The 23246-nt window shown below is 47.2% G+C and overlaps 1 protein-coding gene across 2 annotated transcripts in view; it reads left to right on the forward strand.

Moving 5' to 3' along the window:
• The window catches only part of OSGEPL1 (O-sialoglycoprotein endopeptidase like 1), a 59801-nt gene extending 41582 nt beyond the window's left edge, over positions 1 to 18219 (forward strand). Inside the window, exons 8-9 of one of the 2 annotated variants that reach the window (XM_078779925.1) lie at positions 6303 to 6535; positions 17833 to 18219. In XM_078779925.1, the coding sequence (XP_078636051.1) occupies positions 6303 to 6535; positions 17833 to 17918 (319 nt within the window). In that variant the 3' untranslated portion in view covers positions 17919 to 18219. The remainder of the gene's footprint in view (positions 1 to 6302; positions 6536 to 17832) is intronic. The other variant, XM_068120213.2, reaches the window with a different exon arrangement.
• Positions 18220 to 23246: the final 5027 nt, after the last annotated feature.

Raw genomic sequence — 23246 nt, forward strand, 5'->3', positions numbered from 1 at the left:
GTAGTAGGCTAAGGATTTGTTTTCCATTAATTGACACTCCATTGCACCGAATTCAAATACAGACTTGGCATTTAATATGGAATATTTTTTTTTTCTTGACTTGGGTTTACTTTCTTAACTCAGTATATCAATCTGGTGAGTTTCTTTTACACTTTGGTGATTTATTTGTTAAAAGACCCATGTCACTGATTGTCTGTCGCAGCAAGAAGTCAACAACAGGATTATATCACAGGTGGCGTGGCAAAATGTACAGACAGGTGCATTTGATGATTGGCTTCACAGTCGGGTATACAAGGGTTGTTGCGTTCTGTATTAGTGGAAAACAACTGCTGCACGTCTCCAAAAGTTATTGCCACTTCCTCTGAAGATGGTCCGTCAACTCGACAATGCTGTTTGTCATGGAGTGGTGGTTTTACGAAATTACGGCATGAAACAGCGTGCTATTACTCGGCAGCATGGCATCACTCAAGGTCAAGTGTCAAAGATCCTGAAACGAAATGCTCAGAGGGGTGTCCCTACTCCAATACCGAGGCCAGGACGTCCCCGCAGAACCCCAAGGAGGGATGATCGCCAGCTGAACCGGTTAGTCCGCAATGGCCGAACCAAGTCAGCTAATCGGCTTAGGGATGAGTGGCAGCAACTGACAAATGTGCCTATATCCAGAAGGCTAGTCAACCAACGACTGGTTCAAGCAGGCTATCGTGCCAGGCGTCCCCTGAGAAAGCCACGCCTGACCAGACAACACAGCCAGCGCCGATTGCAGTGGGTCAGAGAGCACCGTCAATGGCAGCCAGAACACTGGAATCACGTGACCTTCAGTGACGAGTCTAGATTTCTGGTCTGTTGTCAAGATGGCCGCGTCCGAGTGCGCAGACAAGTGCATGAAGCCCACAAAGAAAGATTGTATAGTGCCAAGAGTCCAAGCTGGAGGTGGTGGGGTGACCGTTTGGGCTGCTTTTCATGCAGGGGGCAAAACTGACCTGGTTGTTCTGAATGGAAACCTGAACCAGTTCAAGTACAGGGCCATTCTGGAAGAAACATTGCTTCCATTTGCTCGTGCAGCCTTTCGAGGAAACTTTGTCTTCCAAGATGACAATGCACGGCCTCATCGTGCTCGCATGATCCAACACTTTCTTGCTGACCGTGGTGTAGAGCATATGGAGTGGCCTGCCATGTCCCCGGATATGAATCCGATAGAGAACTTGTGGGCAGAATTAACGCGTCAAATCGACCACTTGGACCAGCAGCCGACCTCTGTGCGTGAATTGCAGCAGGCTATTGTCACTGCATGGCAAGCGATTCCTGTCCAAACCTTGGCAAATCTCGTGAACAACGTGTACGTGCTCTCCTGAATGCTCGTGGGGGTTACACGAAGTACTGAACTGTAATTTTACTGGCCGTAATCCCAGTCGTAATTTAACTTTTGTTTTTGTTAAAAAAGAATTTGGCTAATGTGCAAAATAAAGAGATACTTCTGGAAAACGTACAGAAGTTTAACACAGTACTGTCCATGAATTGAGTTCGATATCAGATTACATCACTTTCAAGGATCAATTTATTTGTTTCGAAATGTCAAATGTGGTTTTTGTTTCTTTTAAAGGTCACATTAACAAAATCTAGAATAATTTCAACATAATTCCAATGAACTTTTGGTTCTAAGACATCTTGAAAAGTAAGTTCACCCCCACAAAAAAAATATTCCATATTAAATGCCAAGTCTGTAGATAGATCCCCTTTCATTTTCAATTAATAAAGCCGCAATTGCCAACTGCATTCACCGAGACTCCATTAGCCACGAGGTAGGCTCGGAGAAGAAGGGGGAGGAGCTGCCGAATCCTGGGCGTGCCCGCCCATCGTCATCAAGGGTGGAGCCAGAGGGCCGTGCCGACCAATCAGGGCCGAGGCGAGCTCACCGATGGGCGTGTTCTAGAGGCCGGCGGCTTGATTTGCCCGCGGCGTTATAAAAAGCGCGCGCGGAAGCCGTTGACAGAAGCGCGGGGGAAGCCTTTGACACAAGTGTGCAGGGGTGATGAAAAGGAGTCCTGAGAAAGCACACGATGTCCCCACGGCAGCAGTTTGAACCACCGGAGCTTGAACCACAGGAGTTTGAACCACCGGAGCTTGAACCACAGGAGTTTGAACCACAGCAGCTTTGAACCATCGCAGCTTTGACCGCCGCAGCTTGAGCGTTGACGGCAGGTTGCTGTTGAGGAAGGGTGGCGGCTGCTCCCTCCCGGCCCAGCCGTCCTCTGGTCCGAGCTGAACCTTCCTCCTTCCAGCCAATCCACTCTGCATTTCCCCATGTGAGTCCGTCTTTGTTTGTTCTGTCCCTGGGTTAATTAAGACTGTAATAGATAAGCTAGAGTTTCACTGTGTCCTTCTGGTCCGTCCCTCTTTCTGCTTTATTTTATTATCTTTCCTTCTTCCTTGGTTTCTTTGGTCCTGTAAATAGTAATAAATTATATTCGTATTTCAAACCCTCTTTGTCTTCTTCTTCTTCACATCCGCGTCGCCTTTGTCTTTTCCCCATTGAATATCTGTGACACGATTTGGCCCACGTTTAAGGAATCGGGTCTTAGTCATTGTAAAAACGGTTCGGGCCGCGGCGCCATCCGCTCGGCAAATTAACATCTTATCCGCGGTCCGTAACAATTGGTGCCTGGGAGTGAGATTAGGACCTGAAGTGCGAATAGCTCGCTCAAAATTACGGGTGGCCCAGAATTTTGTTTTATTTAAAATCTTAAATTTGGAAGTCGTGCCATGGATAGTCAAGGCGGCGGGATGCCGGTGGGGGAACTAGAAGAGGGGTTAGGGGTAACCCAGGACCAGAGGGAAGAAATGGAGGAGAACAATGAGGAGGTGGTTGAGGAGGTATCAGGTGCGCAAAATGGCGCCCTCGCGCACGTGGGTGCAGAGGCACAAAATAGCGGCGCTGCGGCAGCCGAGTCCGCAGTGCAGGTGAAATGGGACCTCATCGCGGCGCAGATGATGGGGTATATGGACAAATTGGCTGAGAAAACCACCAGGGAAAGGGAACAAATAATGGAAAAGTACAATAAGCAATTGGGAAACCAAATCAAAGAAATTAATGAGGGGTTGGAGAGGGACAGAGACCGCAGTTTGGGCGAGCAGGTCCCACGGGTGCACGAGGAGGTAAAGCGGGTCGAGGAGCACTGGTTGAGCGAAGTTGAGAAAAGCACAGGTAACTGGACCGGGGTAGAAATCGTGACCCGGGGTATGGGGAAGCCGGCGACCGCTGAGGTAGAAGAGGGAATTTTATTAAAGCCAGCGGTCGTCGTGGCGAATAAAGAAAAAGTAGAGGTGGGTATGGTTGAAATTGAAGAGACGACGGAGGTAGCCCGGGAATTGGAGGGAGAAATGGAATCCGTGCAAAGTCCGTGCTCACATCCTGATGCTGTGCTCATTAATCCTTATAAAGATTTGCAGGTTTTGGTGCAGGGAGGAAGAAGAACCCCGAAGGTGAGACGGGCTGTATGTGGTACCGGGAGATTTTGTAAGAGGATGTTTGGCGCGAAGGAAATTGTCACGCGATTGGGGTCAATATGGCACCCGGGCATTGGTGAAGGGTCCCGGGTGAGTGAAAATGGCACGCGTGTGAGGAAAAAGTGTGCGTCAAAGAGTGGGTGTGTTATAAAGTGTGGGAGTGAAACCGAGTGCGAGCGAGAATGCACGTCGGGGTGTACGGAGTGTGACACGAGGAGCGAGTTGGTGGTGGAGCGGGTGCGAGGATGCACGTATGGGATGAACGGCGAGGGTGTGTGAGAAAGCACACTTGAGTTGGTTGTGGCGCAAGTGCGAGGGAGCACATCGGAGCACGGTAGTGGGTGGATGCAAGAGTGCACGCCCATGGTGAGTGGTACGGAGTACGTACCGAGGGAGAGTGCGCAAGACGGTAGGCGAGGTGTGTTAAGGGGGTGTGTGAACGGCGAGTGTGCACAAGGTGTGGTGTGCAACAGGGAGTGCGGTGGTGGAATGGACGGAGTGTGTGGGATGCACTGGAGGCGTTGGAACGCCAGGTTTTGTGAGTGTGAAACGGGTCGCGTATGCAAGTGAAGCATCGACATTGAACCGGTTAGCGTTTAGGGCGACGGATAGCCGACGCGGGTGCTCGGTGCGCGTTGCACTTTGTTGGATGCTGAGCTGCGTGCGCGGCACGCTTTGTTGGATGCTGGGCCCCGCACGGTCGAGTCCGGGCCTTGTCGGGCGAGGCGACCGGTCCGGTTCAAGGGCGAGTGGGAGGAAGCGGAACGGTGCCCCCTCGCGGGGATGGGGTTCCGACCGGGCGAGCCTCAGCCATCGGGCCCGGGACCGCAAGGTACCGAGCCGCGATGATGCGTGGAACCTCGGCCCGAGCATGCCTCCTCCCCAGAGTCGTGAATGCCGGACGGATCCAACCAAGGCGACCAAACCACCCAAATTCATTGCTCGGCTTTGCGAAGCCGAGTTTTAATGATGTGACGACGCACCAAGGCTCAGATAAAGCGGACTTTTTTATGAGGATAGTGTTTTTGATCCGAAATTTAGAAAAGTGAATAGAATTGGCAGATAATTGGCAAATTTTTGATTGATTGCAATTTGGTGTGCAAAATTGGTAGTGAGAGATACCCGATGTGGTGGGATGGCAACACTGCCATCTCTCACAGCGGGGGCAAAGGAGCACTAGTTATGGGGTTTATGGCAGTGAAAACTAGCCCGGGAGGATTAGGATATAATGATAGGGATCTAGAGAAGATGACCTTAGGAAACGGTAAGATTAGGTAGTGACAATAATACCTGTAGTGGGGACGTAGGTAGATTAGTGTGGATGATAATGACATGGTATGTGCTTAGTTTAAAGGGAAGACAGGGAGCACTAAGTTAGCAGGGCAACAGGTAGTTCAGATGATGCCGTGTGTATGGTTAAAAGGTGAGATTGCACAGGTGTGCAACTGAACAGGTGTATGGAGCAGTGTTTGAGTGAGTGATAGTGATGTGAGTTGTGCTGACCAAATGGTCCAGGGAGGAAGGAGGGTGCAGGTGGCACCGGGTGTGATTGCACAGGTGTGCAACAACAGGTGAATGGAGAACAGGTGTATGGAATAAATGGTCTGGAGTATATGGAGTATTGGAATGGATGGTCGTGGAGTGAGTATGGTGGAAACTGTGGAGTGGAGTGGATGGTGCGAAGGTGTGGATGGGGGAAAGGAGGATGGACCCCATCACGAATACCCGGGGAGGGTAGTGTAAGTGTTAGGTAGAGGGTACAGGTAAATTGTGGTTGGATATTGGCATCTGTGGTGCGTGGTGGAAGAATGATGGTTGAATGGGTGCATTAGTGTTGTGGAAATGGCTGGGCGTGTAGCCTGTACTAAGTGTGTGTAGTTGGTTGAGCACTCCACCACTGTGAGGATGTCGGCCAGGTGAGGCCGCAGGTGGGCTCTGGGAGCCGGTAGAGTTGTTGTGGATGGGGCCCGAGGATCCGGAGGACGGACCCGGGTAGCCCAGTGCCGGAGGGCACCAGGGGGTGACAGAGCCAGGAGGGGCCTTCCCCAATTAGATAGGTTAGGGTGAGGAGCTAGGTAAGCTCGGGTGGCAACTACAGTGGTGGAGGTGTGCAGGTGGGTAGACCTGCTGGGAGAGCTACACGACTCAGCCCAGAAATTGTGCAAGGGCACCGGGAGATGAATCGGGGGAGTGAGACCCCAAATTGATAAGCACCACAGTTTGGTCAATGGGAATTGGTTTTTAGAACCCATAGTGTAAGTTGGCCAATGGATTGGCAGGGAAAGACCCCGGGTAGTGTAAAGTGTATTAAAGTCATTTAGAAGGTAGTTAGGATGGAGATTTCCTCGCACCATCTACATCCACTCACCTGGGATGACGTACCTCCACACCATGCCAGGTTGTTTTGTTATTTTTATTGTGCAAATGTTTGGAATGTGAGACGCATCATGACGTGGGTGTGACATTGTGCTGGTGTTCCATCTCTCCCTCCTTATGAGGATTGATGATGAATTGGTGATGGCAAATTTGGTTAGAGGGATTGTGAAGACGAATTTGGTGTAGGGGAAATATGGGGAAGACGTGACGTAGTGACGAATTGGTAAATGTGTAGATTGTTGTAAATATGGGGTAAGGGCAAGGGTAGAGTAGGTGACAGGGGGGGTGACATACGGTAGGGACGAGCTTTTCTCCGCTCCGTCTCCATACGCACCTCGCCTTGCATTGCCTTGTTTGATGTGTACCCTTGAGACCTTACCCCTCGCTCATCTGTCTTTTCCCCCCCTTGTCTCCCACATGAGGACTGTGCGCCACTGGGCGCCGAGGGGAGCGTGCGAGAGTCCGCCATTGGGCGCCCGAACCTCTCGCAACCACAGCTGTCTGCATCGATGCACCACCTTATGGACCACATGTCTGTGGCTGAGCACCACTGATGGACCCCATGGGTTGGGGCAGGGCCCCTCTGCTGGAACCGGCCATGAAGGCCCGAGATCTTGCTGGCGGACCTTGATCACAGGGCACCGATGCCCCACAGGTGAACCCCACGTAGTCGGCCCTGTGGGCCATAAATAAATAACAATGGACACGTGTTGTGCTTGCTTTTATTTTAATCCAAATAGGCCACCAGCAAAGAAGATGACAACATCAGGAAGAGAGCAATAGCCAGCAGAGGGAGCCGAAGAGCAAGACACCACCAAGGGTTTGTTAGTTTATTTTTATTGAACAGTGGTGACTGTGCACCGATTGGTGCTTGAGGGTGCTTTGGTGTGTTTTGGGTGCTTTCTGGTGCATCGATGCAGGGCAGACTGTCTTCCCCCCAAAAAGAACGATCACAGGTCCTGGGTTGCGTTTTGTAAATAAAGTAGAGTCATTGTAAATAATGCGCCCCCCACCGTAAATGTATAGTTTGAAGACAATTCCGCAATTCGGTTAGCTGTGGGCGTGAGTCTGTTAGGTAGGGTGCAATGGAGCAGCGGGACATATTTATTTATGTTTTAAAACTGTCACACTCAGGGTCAGGTTAAATGTAGAGGGAACTACACCTACGTGCCACACTAAAAGTAAAGGTAAGAGGCCCGGGACGTGCCTAAGAGGAGGAGGGTGCAGTGTTGTGGATATGAGGATTGTGTTTTTTTTTATTGTTTTATTCTGGACACTCCTGCCTCCAGTCTGTGTATAAAGGTCAAAGGTCGTTCCGTAGTTATTTCTTAAGCACTCATGTTAGCCAATCATAGATTTCCTCCTTGTTGACAGTTATTTCCTTATTCTGTGTAGTAGGCTAAGGATTTGTTTTCCATTAATTGACACTCCATTGCACCGAATTCAAATAGATAGATCCCCTTTCATTTTCAATTAATAAAGCCGCAATTGCCAACTGCATTCACCGAGACTCCATTAGCCACGAGGTAGGCTCGGAGAAGAAGGGGGAGGAGCTGCCGAATCCTGGGCGTGCCTGCCCATCGTCATCAAGGGTGGAGCCAGAGGGCCGTGCCGACCAATCAGGGCCGAGGCGAGCTCACCGATGGGCGTGTTCTGGAGGCCGGCGGCTTGATTTGCCCGCGGCGTTATAAAAAGCGCGCGCGGAAGCACTTGACAGAAGCGCGGGGGAAGCCTTTGACACAAGTGCGCAGGGGTGATGAAAAGGAGTCCTGAGAAAGCACACGACGTCCCCACGGCAGCAGTTTGAACCACCGGAGCTTGAACCACAGGAGTTTGAACCACCGGAGCTTGAACCACAGGAGTTTGAACCACAGCAGCTTTGAACCATCGCAGCTTTGACCGCCGCAGCTTGAGCGTTGACGGCAGGTTGCTGTTGAGGAAGGGTGGCGGCTGCTCCCTCCCGGCCCGGCCGTCCTCTGGTCCGAGCTGAACCTTCCTCCTTCCAGCCAATCCACTCTGCAATTCCCCGTGTGAGTCCGTCTTTGTTTGTTCTGTCCCTGGGTTAATTAAGACTGTAATAGATAAGCTAGAGTTTCACTGTGTCCTTCTGGTCCGTCCCTCTTTCTGCTTTATTTTATTATCTTTCCTTCTTCCTTGGTTTCTTTGGTCCTGTAAATAGTAATAAATTATATTCGTATTTCAAACCCTCTTTGTCTTCTTCTTCTTCACATCCGCGTCGCCTTTGTCTTTTCCCCATTGAATATCTGTGGCACGATTTGGCCCACGTTTAAGGAATCGGGTCTTAGTCATTGTAAAAACGGTTCGGGCCACGGCGCCATCCGCTCGGCAAATTAACATCTTATCCGCGGACGCGACTAGGATGTTAATTGGCCGAGCGGATGGCCGCCGCACCCGAACAGTTACCCCGACTAACCCGATTCCTGAACGTTGGCCAAAATCGCGCCACAGATATTCAATATGGAAACCTCTAAAGCGACCGAATGTGAAGAGGAAGAAGAAGACGTACAGAGGAATAACAGGATTTATTATTTACACACACTAAAGCAAAAGGAGCAGTCAAGGTGATATACAGGGAAATGGAAAAAGCAGGTGACACAGTGAAATCGTTAGCTTACCTATTAACAGTCTTAATTAACCCAGGGACAAGACACACAGAACAAACTCACGTACACGAATGGGGAAATTGCAGGTTGGTTTTTGCTGGAGGGAGAAGGTCGAAACACAAGCTGGAAGGCTTGGCAGGGCGCTAGGGCTGTCAACCGAGCCGAGACCGGGACGAAATCCCGCCGGTTTCGGCTTTCGAGACGGTCTCGGGACGGTCCCGAGATAAATTGACTGACGCAATTTCCCGGTAAAAAAATCCCGGTTAAAATTCCAACTTCTTGCAGATATTTTCCATAATAGAGGCATTTATTGAGCCTTGCTTTCATTACTCTGCTTCTGCACAAGCATCATTTTTCGCAAGTGCAGCTGAACTGACAAACGATGATAGATAAAGTAAACTCACTGTTCCAGGATTTTCCCCTCGTCAACAAACAATGCACTGCAAACGAATCCGAATTCCGAATCCGGATCTTCACCAACATCTAATCATGTCGTCCTTGTCACACTCGCTGCATCTCCACAAAATTTCGTCCGAATCCGTCCACAACTTTTTGAGATATTGTGTTCACAAACAAACGGACAAACAGACAGGAGTGAAAACAAGCTCCATCCACCTTTGGTGGCGGAAGTAACGAAATCAGGATTAAAGGTCACAATGAAAATCCGCCGCATCGCGGCTTTATTTAAACCGTTGAATCCTTCCGCTGTATCACTCCGCCTCGCCCCGCTACGCTGCGGTCACGTGTCCGTCCTTGGAGACGAGTTACAGGATGTGGTTGCTATGGTCTTTTGCACATTAATATCGAGGGGCGCTCGAGGCGCCGTGATTGGAGGGACGATATTTATTTAGATTAAAAACACGTTTATAACGGATTATTCTACACACAATGTATTAAGACAAGTACAATACATTATGTAGTTTTATGAAATGAGTTTTTGATGAACGTTTATGTTTAATTGCAACGCTAAATCTATACATTGTAAGAATCCCTCGGGGTTTGGTTTGATGGTTTGAATGTGAAAGTATTTTGGTTATCTTATCTCCACTTTAGGCCTGATAAGTTGATTACGTTTACTTTAGTCACAGAGTCAAAATAAGGAGGGGGGGGGGGTGATCACTACACCGCCAGCTTTATAATTTACTAGCAGAAGTACCCGGCATTGCCGGGCGGGTGAGGGGAGGGGAACGGGGGCGGGGGGGGGGGAGCGAGCCCCTTGGCGATCACAACTCACAAAATGATAATGAAACTCCAACCTGGACTCGAATATGCCTGAGCAGAAACATTTTCTCCCTCTCTCTGACATTCCGAGCAAGAAATTACACGACAATACAAACTGTAATGAGATAACCCGGTCCCATCGGTGGCCGATCATCTGCATGTAGGCGGTGTATTTTATTTCATCCCGGTAAATGGAAGCTAAGTCGGAATTTAAGTACTCAACATCAGAAATGAATTTTTTTCATTGTTGTTTATATATTGTAATGAAATTCCATTATTTTTGAAGCCTTATTATTTTTATTTTTTTTTTATTTTTTTTACTTTGCCGGGAACCGAGCCGAGCCGAGATCCCGTTATGAAAATTGAAAATTTATCGAGACGGTTCCGAGACGGGATTTTGAATCTAGCTAACAGCACTACAGGGCGCACAGCAAGCCGGTCCTTGTCAGGCTGGGAGCGAGCAGGGCGACGTCGGCACACGTATCTCGTTGCACGCGGCAGGGGCTGGTTGTCGCTGCACGCCTCGGGCTCTTTTGGTCCTCCCCTTCTTTCCAAATCGTCTGACGCGTCTTTCTCTCTCCTTGCGCGTCTCTCGTGGGGGCGTCGTCGTGCGAGTTATATATGCCACGCCCTTGAACCTTCGCGAACCTACTCGATGTTTCTCTCCACACCCTCTCCAAGTCCAACCCCTTGTTCTTGGTTGGTTGAGTGGGGCTGACTCACTCCTCCCCTCTATGACGAGGTGGGGACACGCCTTTCTTCTCCGAGGTTACCTCGTGCGTAATGGAGTCAAATGCAGCAAAGTGGACGGCAGATGAAATGCAGCAAAGTGGCTAAAGGAGTTAAAATGCAGCAAAGTGGACAGGAGATGAAATGCAGCAAAGTGGCTAAACCTGGCCCTTGGAAGATGCCATGGGGCGTCGGAGGGACCTGTCTTATTTAATTGATGCAACGTAATGAACTAGTGGGCCACAGAGCCTTATACTAACATGTATTAAGGACATAACTACGAGGGGAATTTAAGATTGGCTACGTGTATGCGATGGATTAACTATGGGCGACTTTTGATCTTTATACTATTGGAGGGTGATATTTACAAGATTTACAGCATACAAAAAGGGGAAAATTTACATCAGATTACCCACACAATTCCCATATCCCCAACAATATATATATATATATATATATATATATATACAGTATATATATATGACGATACTGTTTCTGTTTGTGTGGGGGTCGGTGTTAATGGGACCTTAGTCGAGATAGAATTGTATATATTAGCATGCTCTGTATGCCACGAAGCCATCTCAATGTATCTAAGTAGTGTAGAATGTCCGGGTAAGTGTTTAGGCGTCTCCAGACGGAGGAGTGGAGTTGTGCTATCTAGGTAGGGTCTATAAGATTAAATCCCCTGTGTGTAAATGGCTCTTGTAATTTTTTGTAATGTTCTTACAAAACTCAGCCGGCCAGGCAAATTACTCCATTCACTCACACCGTCGTCAAGGCTAACCAACACCCAGCACATTGGTCGACCGTGCCAGTCAAGCCCCGTCTCACAGCATTTGACGTCATCCGAACATTCCCGAACGGAGATTGGACTCCACCCCCTGATGACTTGTAATGGGGAGACCACGTCCCGGTGTTCGTGATTGGTGGAGGCACGATGGGATGATTGAGTAGAACTCGGTGATTGGACAGAGTGTGATGTCAGCGGTTGAACATTCGAGAACTGGAGGAAGAGAATGTGCTCTCGCCATCTTGGTCTCTCTTGTCTTGGGATTGGTTGTGGGCGGTCGCAGTCTTCTGGTCCTGGTCTTGATCGCGGCGGTCGCTTGGTTGTTTTGTGTGGGAGGACGACGGGCGCTCGTCTGTGTGCGCCAAGGAGACCATCGGAGCCGTATTAGCAAAGAAAGATCCTGCCTGCTTGACTCACGCCGGTGGCTGGCTGCGGGCATGATTCCGTGCCATCTTGTGTGTTTCCCACGCGGTGGTTTGAGGCGACGACCAGCAAGCCTTACCAGCCATTTGGGGACGCAAAGCTGAGTGCCGGCCGATTGCCAAAACATTATTTTTCTTCTTTCATTATCTTTTCCCCTTGTTTGTATACGAGTCTGAGTGGAGACGTCTCAATTAGGAATTTTAGTTTTTACCTCACCTTTCATTGTTATTTGCATTTATTTTCATTAAATAATAATTTGTCGAATCTTACTTTTCTTGAATTGTAGATTTTGCTGTCATGTCTTTGTGTTTGTGGGTTCAGATAACCCTGCGTGTGTTCCCAATTGGATAAGGCTCGGGCCGTCCCACGCACACCAAAGACAATCCAGCCAAGGTTCGGAGTACGCCTCGGAGTTTAAGCTCGTTTCGGCCATTCGTCTTCTTGGGTTCTTATCCCCGGGGACACGACAATACATTGGATGTTTTTACCATATAAAACAAATGTACCATATAAACATCATGTCAGTGTGTGTATTGTACATATGTCTGTCCCCCTTCATAAGGGTATGTTTTAAAGGCCAATCTTTTAACTCGAATGTGTGTTCACCATGGTCTCTTTTTGAGGATAAAACAAACTCAAAAAACATTTTCCATAAAAGTTGAATTATGTCTCTGCTATTGGAATTGTAGATGGTGGCTTGCAAACCGATCCTCAAGGGCTTTTTTTTAAATGTACAGAAGCTTTTTTAAAAATAACAATAAATACAAGGCTCGGAGGTGAAATCCGCTGCACGTGATGTACAACATGCACACAGAGTAAAACGAGTGTTCATTTACGTCTGTACGATGCCTAATAAATAGAGATACAAGAACACCTGAAACTAGGCCGAGGCTTCAGACTTTGGCATGCTCACGAGGGTGCACCGTCAAATAAATTGTTCCAACCCATCATTTTTGATGGGATTTTTACTCGTGAAATAATCTCCCTGTATCTGTTGTCTCATCCTTCTCACTTCAGTCTTCCAAATGTGCTGCCCATCACTACCTCATGGGCTGTCCCATGCGTCTCCACGATCTCTTCTACACTTGCTCAATCCTATTCTGTTCCCCTCCAGGTCATTGCTACTCATTTTTCGGTTATTCCTCATGTACGTCCACCACCCCACACACAAATCCCTTTAGTACTTTGTGAACCTGCTGACCTTTGTCGTTTAACTCCAACATGAGCTTCACTGTATCAGCACCGTTGTACGAATCATCCACCGAATTTATTTCCAATCCAGTGTGAAAAATCCCCATGCTGTTTACTTTTTAAAAATATTTTCAAAACCATTGCAATTCCTGATCTACTGAAAGCTTCAAAAATTCTGCTCTATTATCATAACCAATTAGAGAGTTCATAGAGCAACTTACCCCATGAAGTCTTGAGAAAAAGGACATGGGAAGGGTTTTTCAGCTCTTGCTTTGCGTTTCCAAGTACGATCGATATTAGCATTGTTCGGGAACTTTTGAGTAACAGGCCCGATCACAACTAAACAAAGCCGATGGGTCAAACGGAACAGCCCAGAACTGAACCGTCTGACAACTCCATCCTCAGTGTGTAGGAAATTTGATTGGTTGAGACCGGACAAGTGCTAAACTGAAGGAATTTGCCGAAGTGCAAACAAGGCGATTTTGTGTTCTATGATGTTGAAGTACACAATTCAATTGGAATGGAATAAAAGTTTAAAAGGCTGTAGAAAAAAAAAAACATTCAATTGGAAGTTTATCACCATTGGTACACCGTCTTTTACACCACCTTATTACCCTCGCCAGAGGAGAGAATATTGCATTTGAGTCCGTTTCTTTGTCTGTCTGCTTGCTACTTGGGAAAATCGAAGATTTTTCAAGTATATTGGTTTGCCTTCTGCGTTATTGTCTGTTGGTCTGTCTGTTTGTTTGTTTGTATGCCAGTCGCCTACAGGTCACAATTTTCACCCGATCTTCACGAAACTGCACCAAATGGTTGAGATGGTCATAAGCAAGAAGACTATCGTTTTTGGGGTCAATAGGTCAACATAGGACAAAGGTCACCAACTTTGTCAAATTTCTAAAATCCTCAATTTTAATCTGATTGACTTGAAATTTGAAAAGGATTTTCATATCAGCTTAGTGAAACCAACCCCCAACTATTTTTGAGGTCATCATAGGCCAACAACTTATTTTAGGGATTTCTATGCGCAACATATTTATTGTTTGTCCGCACAGAATAAATATGATTTTCTCTGCAACCGTTGGTCCGACTGACAGGAATTTTCACCATAGGTGCACCTCCTCCTATATAATTTTTTGTGATAATTATGACGTCATAGGTCACGTGGTATGGGCGCCATCTTGGAAAAACTGGAAAACTTTGCAACTCCATATCCCCAAAAGCACTGCATCGAAAAAATTGAGACAGTGCTCATTCTAAATAACTCTCCATTAGGAATAACATACACTCCCGGTCAAAAGTTTTACAATGCCTCAATTTTTCCAGTTTTTATTGAAATTTAAGCAATTCAAGTCCAGTGAATAACCTGAAATGGTACAAAGGTAAGCAGTAAATTGCCCGAGGTTAAAAAAAAAAGTTTAGGGTTGCAAAAACAGGAAAATAATGTAAATTGCACAGCTATATTGTAAAAAAAAAAAAAGGCCTTCTTCAGGGAACAAGTATTGGGGTAACAACTTACAGCTGTTCTGCAGCAATGTAAGTAAATTAAGCCTTGAAAGTTGATGCAAACAATTCCAACAGGTGTCCCAACCTCTGCTGATTACTTGTTTACAACCCCCCTGTCTGTATCAAAGCAGTATTGGAACAGACTGTTATTACACCCTCTGACGCATTATTTGGACAATATTGCACTGCAGGAAGTAGTATATTGGAAACTGGAGGAAACTCTGACAGGAAGAGGTCTGGCAGACCCAAAGCCACAACAGAATCAGAAGACAAGTTTCTGAGAGTCAACAGCTTGCGTGATAGGCGGCTCACAGGACAACGGCTTCAAGCACAGCTTAACACTGGTCGAAGTAAGCAAGTCTCAGTTTCAACTGTGAAGAGAAGACTTCGAGCTGCAGGTTTGACAGGTCGAGTGGCAGTAAGAAAGCCATTGCTAAGATGGCGAAATAAGAAAAAGAGGCTTGCCTGGGCCATGAAGCACCGCCCATGAACTACTGAAGAGTGGAAGAAGGTCTTATGGACCGATTAATCAAAATTTGAAATCTTTGGTTCATCACGCAGGATTTTTGTACACCGTCGAGTAGGCGAAAGGATGGTTCCTCAGTGTGTGACCCCAACTGTCAAACATGGAGGAGGAAGCATGATGGTCTGGGGCTCTTTTGCTGGATCCAGAGTCGGCGACTTGCACAGAGTGACTGGCACCCTGAACCAAAAGGGCTACCACAGCATTTTGCAGCGCCATGTAATACCCTCTGGTATACGCCGAGTTGGTCAGGGGTTCATCCTACGGCAAGATAATGACCCCAAACACACCTCCACGCTATGTCAAAACTACCTTCGAGGAAAAGAACAAGACGGTAGGCTTCAAATCATGGAATGGCCAGCACAGTCTCCAGACTTAAACCCCATCGAACTGGTTTGGGATGAACTGGACAGAAGGGTGAAAGCAAAGCAACCTACAAGTGCAACACATTTGTGGGAACTTATGCAACATTGTTGGGAAGAACTTCCCGAACAATATTTGATTTCCATTGTAGAAAGAATGCCACGAGTGTGTTCGGCGGTTATATCTGCAAAAGGTGGCTAATTTGCTGAGTCAAAAATTGTAATTACATTTTGTTAAACAAAATGATTCTATGATTTCTTTTTTATCTCCAATTGTTTATTTGTTCTATGCTTAATTTCAGAGTACATTGAGACATTAAACTGCATAAATTTCAATAACAAAACTGGAAAAATTGAGGTGTTCCAAAACTTTTGACCGGTAGTGTATGTTAATGATGTCATAGGTGCCTCCATTATGACGTCATAATTCGACAAGTACAAAACCTCATCGATCAAGATGAAATTTCTGGAGCATCATCTAAGGATAAATTGGTGGAGAAAAAATTTGATGAGGTCATCGATCACGTGGTTCCGCTGCCCTTTTGTCCCCCGTCGCACCGCGGAGCGAAGGGGGGACTATGGTTTTCCCCTCCGTCCGTGTGTGTGTGCATGCGTCCGTGCGTGCTGGCGTGCGTGCGTCCGTGCATGCGTGCGTAAGCGAAGGACCGAATTCTAATTTGGTGTGTGGGTGCAACCCACGTCAAAATCCAAGATGGCCGCCGCCATGTACGTCTGAACCTTGTGAGCGGAATATCTTGAAAAATAAGCGAAGTACCAACTTCCAATCTGGTGTGTGGGTGTATCTAGGCATAAGGAAGAACGCTATTGAAAATTGGGTCGCCACGTCAAAATCCAAGATGGCCGCCACCATATACATGTCTGAACCTTGTGAGCGAAATATCTTGAAAAATAAACGAACTACTAACTTCTAATCTGGTGTGTGGGTGTATCTACGCATAAGAACCACCTTTAGAGGCCATTTTTCCCTGCAGAGCAGGGGTTGGCCTTTTTCGGGCGGGGGACCTAGGCGTAACGCTTGTTTGTTTTAACACAAAAGCCTTAAAAACATCTGAAAGAGGCGAGGTTCTATAATCTCTGCTCTTTCTTGTTTAACACATTAAAGTAGTTATTCATGCCCATTGCTTGTGTCCTTTATAATGTCCCGAAAAGTGTAAGCATCCTGTTTGGAATAATTTTCAATTTTGTTTGAATGTAAGGCTAAAACTAGAATGGCAATCAGTAGAGCCTTGTCAAATCTTCCTTGTCACACTCCCAACCAGTCCACCAAGTTTCATCCAAATCCGTCCAGAACTTTTTGAGATATCGTGCTATATGTCGTTTTATCGCCCTCACTCAATGGTGAAGAATCACTTTTAAAAAATTCTCTAATCCGGATCTGGATTCAAATTTTCACCAAAATCTAATCATTTCCATCCTTATCACATACCCAACCTCTCCAACAAATTTCGTCCGAATCCGTTCACAATTTGAGATGTCCTTTTCACAAACAGACAGACATGGGTGAAAACATAACCTTTGCTCACCTTCGGTGGTGGAGATAATAATCCTATCAGCAGTGCGCACAACCCTATGGAGCCGAAGCTTCTGTCGCTGGGTGCAGCTGCCATACGACACACAAAGAGAAAGTCAGAACACTCTATAATGGCACGATAAAACTGGACGAAAATTTCCCTGCGAAGGCCAAACCACTTTAGCTGCCACAGGGGCGAGAGGCGTCGCTGAGCTTTCCTGGTAATAATATCTGTGTTGTGGTCCCACTTTAAACTACTGGAAATGATTGTATCTAGAAGTTTAAAGCAGTGAACAATGATGGTAAGAGGGTCGACTAAAGTTTTTTTTTCGTCCTACGAAAGTCAACACCATCTCCTTAGTCTTTGCAGTATTCAGCTCGAGGTTGTGTGTTTGCACCATGACACAAACCCATTAACTTCCTGAAGGTATTCTGACTCATCATAATTCACGGTAATATACCCTCGATGGTCGTGTTGTCGGCAAACTTCACGAGCTAGACAGACTCATGATGAGACACCCAATCATTGGTGAAAAGGAATAGAGAAGAGGTGACAGCACGCGCCCTTGTGGGCACCAGTAGTCAAGACAATAGTCTTGAACAACTTGTTGTGTAATTTTACTGTTTGTGATCGGTTAAGGAGAAAATCTAAAATCTTGCTGTTTCTTTTCGATTATGTGTCGCGTTTTTCACCCCACGTGTACTTCTCTCCCTCTCCTTGATCTAATTTGCACCTCTTTCTACTCTTATGTAGGTGTTTCTCCCATTTCCATTTTGTTCCATTCCATTCTGCTCTAGCTCTTTCACAAACCTCGACCATGGATACAAAAAAACACTTTTTCCCCCAGTGTACAAAATGTAAAATCAATCTTTGAAATTCCAGTGAAAACAGCTGTTTTGTAGGTGTACGTAGGTGTATCTATAAACGGCCAAGCACTCGTTTTTATGCAGAACTATGGTTAGAGTAGAGGAAATTAATTGATGACATCAACATGGTTTGGTGGAATGTGGCACTACACTTGATTTTACTATTTGTTTGTTTTTATCTGCAGAGCACCTTTGGGAGTCGACATTTCTGCACGAGTCAAAGCAGAGTCAATTCCCAACATTCGGAGGAAGTTTAAACACCTGTCCATGAGAGAATGATAAAAAGTGTGCTCTTTTCCTGGATGTGACTTGCGAATACACAATGTCTTGAATATGAACGTGGAGGTCGCTGGTTCAACCAGTGCCTTTTTTTTAGGTACCTGTGACTAGTTTCTTGTTTATTTAAACATTGTATTGTGGCTTGGTTATGGTTACAGTGGCAAACTGATGAGGACAAAGCACTGAACTGGTATCCCAGAGGTTGTGGGTTTAAATCCAGCTGAAGGCAGGTGTGTATAAATTCCATAGAATTTGTCATTATGAAATTGCCAATAAAACATGTTTTCCATGAACCTTGATCTGAGTGGGTCTCTAAAAATAACCTGGCCAGCTCACGGAGAAATATTCTGGCCTGTACGTGTTGCCAGTCCTTAAATGATTCTCATATCAGTCCTAGGTATGGGCACCTAGATATAAAAAGCACTTTATAAGTATTGTCATTCATTGTAATGCTGAAGCCTGGTGTTGGCTTAACAGTTAATATGGCTGGCTTAATATATTTGGGTCATGCGTTCAAGCCCCTGTTTTGCCTTTAATATAACACTAGTAATCAGGAGCTTTAACGTCAAATTTTCCAGAAATCGTGACCTGGTTGATTAAATCACCAAATTTGTCACAGTTGTTCCATGGGTTATGGAGATCAATTCCAGAAGGGGTGCCCAAAAATCTGAGCACTCAGCCATTCCTGGAGCTAAATAATGTATATATTGTCATACGAATCCCTCCGGTTAATACCAGGGACCGCGGAAGACCAGAACGGCTTTAACGGAGGCGACGATCAATACGGATTTTACTATCAAACGCGGGAAGAGAAGAAGGGAAGAGGAAGAAGCGGGAGCGCGTAACTGTGGAGGGCGAACGAACTCAAACGGCACAAGATTTGCAGGGAATGGAAAATAATACAAGGGTTTATTGTAATAAGAATCGGGACAGGGAAACGCGACGATAAATCTAATTCCTAAATTGGGATCCCACACACCGACTTCAGAAATGAACAAGGGAAGATGAATTAATAAAAGGAAACGTCGTGTACTTGTAAATGTGGGGTGTGAGTGCAGCCTTATCTCGTCTGTCGTCTTGTATTGTCTGCCGTCTAAACACGGCTCCGTTCGGCCCCGCTCGCGTGCCACCGGGCCTCGCTCCAAGCTCCAATTTATCGCACACCATGAGGTCCCTCACTCAAAAAGCACCGCTCCAAGCACCAAGCAGATGGCGAGCCAAGACCACCAGGGCCTCCCAAGACCAAGAGGAAAAGCGCAGAGGGCACAAGACAGCCAGGGAGGGACATGCTGCAAGAGGGTTCGAGCTGGAAGAGCAAGAGGGAGCTGCGCAAACAAGAAGCGACGTGCTGCGCAAGACGAAGAGATCAGAATGGCGTTCGGCGCGCCCCTATATAACCTTGCGGCAGTGACGTCAGCCTTGGCGCTCCACCCAATCAGTGCCCTCCACCGAATCACAGGCCTGTAGCGTGGTCATAGCTCGTGCTACTCGAGGCCTGCCGGAGGTGTACCTGGCTGCGGCCCATGCGGCAGTGCCCTGAACTGCCTCTTGCCTGTTCACTTCCGAAGTCCTTGCCAGGGAAGGGAATTATTTAATGTTGTGCTAGGGACCTGTCTAAGTGTTTAAATGAGTGCATTGCCATAAGGGACAAAGGTTTGATTACCAGGTTTGACACACAGGGGTTTATCTTTAATCCCTACACTATCTAACACTCAAACATCCTGGTATGTTCACAGGTATACATCTTAACCCGACAAACCGGACTACACAGAAATTACAAGGTAGATTCCCTATCGCGACAGTTGAAGCATGTTACCTATTCAGATCTACCTGGCTCTAAATATTCCTTTACCCCCCGACATAACACAGCCCCCCCCCCCCCCCTGGAACCGTAGCTCCTGCTAGGTTCACTGCAGGCGCTACCATTCCAGTCTTAACACTTACTGTCTCACACTTAATTAACCTATGAAATAAAGTAGGAGGGCTGTGGAAGTGAACCGGAGCTACTTACCTATCCTCCTTAACAAGCCAATCCCCTTAACAATCATGCAATCAAATATTTACAATGATTCAGGTCGTTCCTGCGGAGGGAGGAAACAAACGACACGCAAAACCGACTTTAACCACAACACTTACCCTTACAAAAATTCACAACTCGATGAACATTTATACATCCCTGGTCTACAGACCGCGTTCCCCGGTGGATGCCACAAGATGCAACCTTACCTGCAGGGCCATCCCAATGTACCCCTAAATTTCCGCGGGCCATGTCCAGACGTTACAGGTGAGTGACATGGCTCGGTGGATTTCGCCCCCATTCATTCAACACAAACCCCTTATCCACGCATGCTCATTCCAAACTCATTACACACAAAATCATTACAAGCACTTTTTTTTTTTTTTTTTTGTATACAAGATCGAGGCTCGTGAAAGAGCTAAGACTAATCACACAAAAAGTCAAACCGACACATAAAACACAAAAAATAAGGGGAGCGGTAGACAAGATGGGGAGAGAGGGGGAAGGACACAAACACAACATTTGAGAGCAGGGACATCGGGAGAAATGTGGGAGGTAAACAGCTTGGGGGGAGATGGGAGAGGTATAAAACATATGAACAATGCAAGGACTTCCAGGAAAGAAGTTGGAATTTCCAAAAAAAAAAGTGTATCTGGGGTGAATTAGCAGGGGTAGAAAAGATCAAGGTTTTGGATGGGGGAAGATAAGAGATGGTGGTGAACAGCTGTTTTAAAGACCTGGAGGGAGGAGTGGGATTGAAGAGAGTGAGGGGGATTGTTCCAGAGGCGGGAGAAAGGAGGAATGAAAGAGTGAAGGTGAGCAGAGAGCCTAGATTTTGGCAGTTTAACCATAAGAAGGTTGCAGGCAGATCTTGTGCGACCTGAAGGAATATTGGGGGGACAGAGCACAGAGAGAGCTGTGGGAGCAAGGCCAGAGAGGAGTTTGTAGAAGACAGAAAGACCACCAACCTGCCTGCGGTGAGTGAGTGAAAGGCCCTCGGAGTTAACTTCATCGCAGGAGATTCCAATGATTCTGAAAGCTTTGGTTTCAACAGCGTGAAGCCGAGCTAGGTGTGAGGCAGGAGCACCAGCCCAGAGGGGGGAACAGTATTCCATTGAGCTGCGGATGAAAGCCTTGTATGTGGTGAGGAGCTCAGGTGTGCCAAGGAAGGACTTCGCACGATGGAGGATGCCCAGTCGGCGACTGGCTTTGGAGGCCAGCTTGGAAATGTGGTTTTCCCAAGAAAGATCATGGCAGATAGTGAGACCCAAAAGCTTGAGCGACAGAACTTCTTGGAGAGGATTGTTGAGAAAGTAGATGGGAGGGTTTTCCAGTCGGTCCTTTCGGAGAGACATTGTAAGAGTGAGATTTGTCAGGATTGAAAGACATGTTCCACTTGTTTGACCAGTCTGTGATTTTGTCCACGTCTGCAGAGAGTGAGGAGGCTGCAGACTGCCGATCTGAGGGATGAGGAATGGAGCGGCAGATAGTGGCGTCATCAGCAAAGCGATAGAGAGGATTTTCCAGAGAGTCGGAGAGATCATTGATGAAGACCAGAAAAAGCACAGGGCCCAGAACACTGCCTTGGGGAACTCCAGCCTGAACAGGAAGGGGAGATGAGAGAAATCCATTCAGGGCCACACGTTGCCTACGACCAGAGAGGAAGTCCGCAAGCCATGAGTGGAGATTTCCATGGATACCATAGGAGGAGAGTTTGGTGAGCAGAGGTGGGTGCCAGACCGTATCGAAGGCACGTGATATGTCAAGTGAGACAGCTCTGATTTCCTGTTTGGCATTGAGGACCTCCATCCATTGTTGAGACAGCAGAAGCAACATGTCCAGAGTAGAATGACCAGGTCTGAATCCAAATTGATGATCAGAGATCAAGCCATTGGAGAAGAGGAAGGATTTGATATCCGAAGCAATGATGGATTCCATGACTTTGCTGATAATTGGAAGCAGGCTGATTGGTCTGTAGTTGCAAGGATCTGTTTTTGCACCTTTTTTGTGTAAAGCGGTAATGTTTGCTGATTTCCAAGATGCTGGCAGATGACCTTGAGCAAAAGAGAGGGTGAAAAGAACAGAGAGAGGGTGAGATCGAGCAGCAGAGCAGGATTTTAGAACCCGTGGGCTGATGCCGTCTGCTCCAGTTGCAGAATCAGTGTCGAGGTTTGACAAAAACTTCTCCACCTTGTCAGGAGAGAAGGACACAGAGTCCAGGAGCAGTTGGGTTCGACTGGGAAAGGTGGGAATAGAGAGAGATGGGTTTGGGACACAAGATTTTGAGGCTTATTTCATACACCCCCCTGCAGGACCATGGCATTGATGTCATTAGTGTGTGCATGTCTCAACTAGGCAGCGGGGAGGTATCGCACAACAAGATGGTGTGGGCGCTTCAGGCTGTGGTGCCCGCAGTCCTAAAACAAGTCAACCGACTTACAAGTTCATCGCCCCCCCCCCCCCACCCCTTTACCTCCTGGCCCCGTGGCAGCCCAACAGCCCTTTCCACCGTTACCCCGCCGGTGAGGGTCTCCACACACCAGGCTCTGTTGCCTCCTGCTGCCGCGCAGCTCCATGGGTCGCCGGGGGTCTCCTTTACCCCATGGCGCCCAACCAGACCCTCCACCAACGAGCTCCAATTTCCAGATACCACTGGCTGCCACGGGGTAATTGCTGCAGAGGGGGGCCGCAGGCATCGCTCCTCAGAGCCTGATCTGTACCTGCGGACACACACACCTTCCCCACCCACAAGATCCCAAAACACACTTCCTCCCCCGCTGCCATTCCATTTTCCAACACAATTCCATGAGAAGATGTTACAAAAGATGTGCTATGGCCTGCCCTTGTGAAATCCCCATTCACAGTTGAATCATTACACATTTCCAAAACACAATAATCACCACTCATTATCTCCAATAATCATCACTCATCCATCTTCTTTCAACCTCACGACTACATGAAAACACATAACCACAACACTAACACGGACGCCACCCACAAGACTCTGTGGCACACATTCCATCCCCCTCACCGACCATGTCATCACTCGCACCCGCCCCCCAATTCCAAATTACATGTCCCAATTTACAAAGCAAGTCCTGAAGCCTGGGACAGTAACCATCAAGGCCTTACCCCTACCTTGATATATAGGTAACTACCGGTTGGTCAGGTCCAAAGTGCAATCCACCCACAAAATCCCCAAATTTATCATTGGGCCTACCAAATTCTTCCAAATTTCTCTTTTGTCCCCACTACACTGGCAGGTATGTGGGTCTGCATCCAACGGTGATTATCACTACACAA

The sequence above is a fragment of the Myxine glutinosa genome, chromosome 6 (assembly GCF_964187855.1).
Source record: "Myxine glutinosa chromosome 6, kmMyxGlut1.1, whole genome shotgun sequence".
Lineage (NCBI taxonomy): Eukaryota > Metazoa > Chordata > Myxini > Myxiniformes > Myxinidae > Myxine > Myxine glutinosa.